This window comes from Impatiens glandulifera, chromosome 1 (genome assembly GCF_907164915.1).
Source record: "Impatiens glandulifera chromosome 1, dImpGla2.1, whole genome shotgun sequence".
Lineage (NCBI taxonomy): Eukaryota > Viridiplantae > Streptophyta > Magnoliopsida > Ericales > Balsaminaceae > Impatiens > Impatiens glandulifera.
The window spans coordinates 36,548,852-36,553,933 of record NC_061862.1 but is presented as its reverse complement, the minus strand read 5'-3'; the positions used below and the strand labels follow the sequence as shown (position 1 = coordinate 36,553,933).

Below are 5,082 nucleotides of genomic sequence, written 5' to 3'. Positions count from 1 at the left end.
AGTCCGCCCCTTATTTTGCTAATTCTAATTTCATTCGAAACTTAATTTCTCAATAGCTTAGTTCTAGTTCTTATTCTACTAAAATCTCTTCAAGATTTTACACAAATCTATGAGCGAGTCATCTACAATAAAATCAGTGACCTAAATAAGTCGCATGTAAACCTCAATGCATCCTTAAAAAAGATAAGTATAATCATTTATCACTCAAAAGACTTCCACGACCCGCGAATCGCAAGCCCTAATGGTCGGAGAAGAATGTAATTAACCTCGTGCGCGCAACGAACTTGAGAGTCGGAGCTATTTCGCGATGGATTATAGAAAGTCAGAATTGTTTCGCAATGAATTGGGGAGAGTCGGGAGGAAACGATATAGTCTGACTGACATTTTTTATTTTTATTTCTTTTTTCCAACTATTACCCAAGGTCCCAAATGGCACTATTCCAAAATGAAAATGTTGATGATAATATTTTTTTAAATATCTAAAATACTTATTCCTAATTTAAAAAAAATGTATTGTTAATTTTTTATTCTTAAAAATATAATATTTAATTTATTTATTTTAAAATTAAATTATTTTTTATTTAATTAAATTTAAATAAAAAATAGATATTAATAAAAAAAATAATAATACTATAAAAAATTTAAAAATTATGTTATATAAAAAATAATAATTAAATTTTAATGTTAAAATTTTAAGTCAAATTTAATTTAAAAAAATTAAAATAGTGAAATAAAATATTTATAAAGTTCAAAAATAAAACATACAAAATATTAAAATTTAGAATAGTTAAATTATAAGTTTGTTAGTAGATAAAAAAAATAAAAGTAGTTGTATAGGTATAAGAATTGATACAAATTTTTTTTTTTTAATGGGATCTAATAGCTCCATTTATACTTAGACAGCAATGTATAATTTTTAACTCCTTAAAATTAAGTTATTGTTTAGCATTGATTCAAGTTTGTTTTATTTCGTTTTGTCCCAAGTTTAATCTCCTCAAGGAATACTACACATGAATTTCCATTAGTGTCATCTTAAAATGAAAATTTAAATAACGTCAAACATTCATACATTTTATGTTGGAATCAGGTTTGTTCAAAAGAAAAATCACACATCTTCATTGATAGAAAACAAACGAATAACTTTAAACCACAAAAGTTAATACCAAACAGACATTTATAAATAACTAAAACATAAGAGTAAGAAAATAACACACATTTTATTGCACTAAAAAACCATACAAACTATTGAATAATTATATCTGGTGTGGAAGAAGGCGAATGGGAAGCCCACGAGTCGGCCTTGGATGAGGATCGACCACAACTTTCTCATTGGGAACTAATAGCTCCCATTTATACTTCATAACAATATTATGCATAAAAACCAATGTTACCATCTTTACATAGTCACTACCTGGGCACATATGAGGTCCTCCCCCAAAAGGTACATACGAAAAAGGTAGAGGCCCCTTTCCATCAAATCTCGATGGATCAAACTTCTCAGGACTTGGAAAATATGTCGAGTCCCAATGAGTGTAATAGGTAGTCCAATGTATCTGCATATATTTAATATTTTGAAAATGGATAAGTATATATGTATCAATTGTGTAACCATAGTATTAGTGTAATATGAAATTAATTGATTAATAATTTTACTTTGTCTCCCTTAGTAATTGTGTAACCCCCAAATGTGAAGTCTTTGATGACCTCTCTAAACGTCCCAAGTATAGGCGGTGTTAACCTAAATACTTCTTGCACAACATTCCATGAATATTTCATTTTCTTCAAGTCCTCCCAATTCAATGCTTCATTTTCTTCTTTCGACTTTTTCACTTCCATTTGCTCTTAAAGAAAACAAATATTATCATTAGTATAAAGAGTGCAAAATTTAAATTAGTCTTAAACATACATACCTCTAAAGACTAGATCATAAACTTGTGGAAACTCGGCCAAGTACTTTACGATGAAGGTTAGTCCACACCTTATAGGATCATATCCTCCGTGGATAAGACCTATTAGATGAGTCGCAATGTCAACTTCTTTTAACAACTCATCATTCTCGTCAATCGCATTGACCATCTCGGAGAGTATGTCCTGCGTTGTACATGCATTGCCAATTGCAAGATCGACCTTCCTTTGCCTAATCACCTCCACGAGTAGTGTAGTTATTTTTTTCACAGCTTTCAATGCCCGATTAAATGTTGTTCCAGGAAAATCTATAGGAATTGAAATTATTCCGGCAGCTATATCTTTCTCCGGTTTTTCAAGCTTTTCGATCATGCTGGAATCTCTTGATCCCAGAAATAATCGGCATGCCACCCCAATCGTGTATCTTCCTGAAAGATCACGTACGATAGCTGGCTTGTTTGGTTTCCATTGCGTCTTCAGTTCTAATTGCATTACATTGTCAATTGTACCTATGTATTTAAACAACGCCATTAGTTCAAAATCGGTTAAAACAAAAACTACGGAGAACAAGATAATAACAATAACCATGATGATAACCAACAAAACTAGGTATGTTAATTTGGAGGGATGACTTTTGAATTGGAATTCTATTTTCAGTTTCATATAAATTCTTATGTTTAGAAAAACTATAGATCTTAACTAATTTCAATTCCTATTTTGAAAAATATATAATAAAAATAATTTAAATATATATTATTTATATTATTAATATATTTATTTGACCTAACATATTAGAATAACTCATATATCAATTTTTTTTTAATCTAAAAGACAATTCTTGTTGAGAAAAAAAATATTAGTTCAACAAATTAACTTACTAAATTAAAAAAAAATATATCGGATCAGAATGTTAACTTTTAAAAATCAAAAAGACAAAATATCGGTTCGGCACGTTAATTTCATAAATATTTAAAAAAAAATATCTGTTCAAAATATTAACTTACTAATTTAAAAATATATATATATTGATGTGACGTTTTAATTTTATAATTTAAAAAAATATATATCAATTCAATACATTAACTGTTATATAAATAAATTTAAAAAACATAAATAAAATAAAATTAGAACTACCATTCCTAACTTAAAAATTGTGGAATTGAAAATTATAAAAACATAAGTTTAGTTAATCAAATTCCAAAAACATATTGATTTAAATTTTATTAGAAGCCAAATTCCAATTCTTCATATTAAATGATATACTCCAAATTTCAATTCAAATTCCAATTTTATGGTTACCAAATACATAATAAAATAAAAATAAAAAATGATTTAGTTATTAAAATGAAATTTAAGATATTCACTGCAATGTTTATTTTATTTTAATTATTGCGTATGATTTTAAATTATACATTTTATAATTAATTTAACTAAATTTTAAATAATATTAGCTCATCAATATTAATATTTTAATTCTTTCCCAAGGCTCCAAATCCAAACCATTTCGCTTGACATTATTAGTGGCTTCAATGTGACTTTAGCGTTATGATTGAGCAAAACGAAAATTTGGCTAAAATTTTATCTATATTTATATCTATAATGAAAACGCATGTGCATTTGCAATGATTTTTTTTGTTTATGCCGAATTTAGCAATTACTTTTGATTGGATTGATATTATTGCATGTATGGGGTATTTTTAGGCTGGGAATAATGTTTTTTATTATTATTTTCATTTTAAGGATTTATTGTAAGAATTTTGTTTTCAAATGTGTAAAGAAAGACTTTTGCAGAATTTATATTTAAATTTATTTTGAACGAATTAATCACTTTAACTTATCTTTTTTATTTGTTCAAGATTATCTAGCTTATTTGTTAAATACTCAGATGTTTGATTTTAAATTTTTGATAATGTGTATTCACAAAATATTTGTGTAACAACTTATTATGCAATCACGTCTTATACATGTTTTAAACCAATTCAAACTAAGACTAAGAATCAAAATATTAAAATTGTATAAAATATTTTATGTATATTGTAATGAAATTTTATCAAATATATATTAAAAAATATATAGATGATTATAAGCATAAAATAACAAACGTTTGGTTTTACTTAGAAACAATAATGAATTTAGAACAAAGTTGCTATCTTCACTTAGAATTTGTTATTTAATTTGCATTGGATATGATAATGCTGGTTGACTAATAATGATATATTAATTTAAATTTTAGTGTTTTCTTCAGTTTATTTGAGAAATATGAAAGGTATTCATTTGTGTTCAAAATTTATTAACAAACGATTCATAGATTTTTGAAAACCATGAAAGTATAATTATGCGTGTGTTAAAGCTCAAAAGGCCTAAACCTAAAAAGAGTTCCAAGTTAGTGAAATGTCCAAAAACACATTAGAAAAATATTCTACAATGCTTACCTACATACTTTTGAAGAGTGGATGGTCTGAGAAACCTATAAATTATTCTTCGCACATTCTCGAAATCACTTCCGATGGGCTTACCATGAGTCTTTTCGAAGATCTTTTCTATCGTATACGGGAACCAAACTTTCACAAGCTTGTTCTCGTTATGGAAAAGTAATTTGTTACCCTCAACCCCACACATGATAGTCATGGGATGCCCTATTATCGACGTGGTGAAGACATTTGACGAGCCATACTTCTTCGCCCTCTCCACAACAAATTCTCTAATGTTTCCATTTCTAAGCTTGCTTAGATAGTCCAAGGTTTCTCCTATGAATGGCCAACCACGTGATCCTGGCGGTGATCGAGAATGAGGATGACCGACAATAGAAGCAACTTTTTGTTTCGAATTGGAGTGAAATAAGAACGAGAAGATGATGATAAGTAAGGTGGTGGCACTGGCACCCATAACAAAGGCAGACGAGAACAAATATTGTTCCATTTCAAGAAGATGTATATAGATGTGGGTTTGAGAGGCCGTAAGGTTGGTTCATATATATAGCTAGGCAAATGCCCAAATTATATTAATAGGCAAAATGATCATTGACAAAATATATATATATATATATATATATATATATATATATATATATTAACTTAGGCCTTGTTCGGAATAACCCAATATATATATATATATATATTAACTTAGGCCTTGTTCGGAATAACCCAATATATATATATATATATATATATATATATA

At 27.6% G+C, this 5,082-nt stretch overlaps 1 protein-coding gene across 1 annotated transcript; it reads right to left on the bottom strand.

Annotated features, from left to right (window-relative positions):
* Positions 1-1,253: 1,253 nt before the first annotated feature.
* On the bottom strand, positions 1,254-4,824 carry LOC124924659 (dammarenediol 12-hydroxylase-like). Its single transcript, XM_047464668.1, has 4 exons — positions 4,422-4,824; positions 1,911-2,462; positions 1,654-1,841; positions 1,254-1,553 (listed from the first exon to the last, which is right to left on the bottom strand). The coding sequence occupies exons 1-4, from the start codon at positions 4,822-4,824 to the stop codon at positions 1,254-1,256; spliced, it is 1,443 nt and encodes a 480-aa protein (XP_047320624.1).
* Between the last annotated feature and the right edge of the window lie 258 nt (positions 4,825-5,082).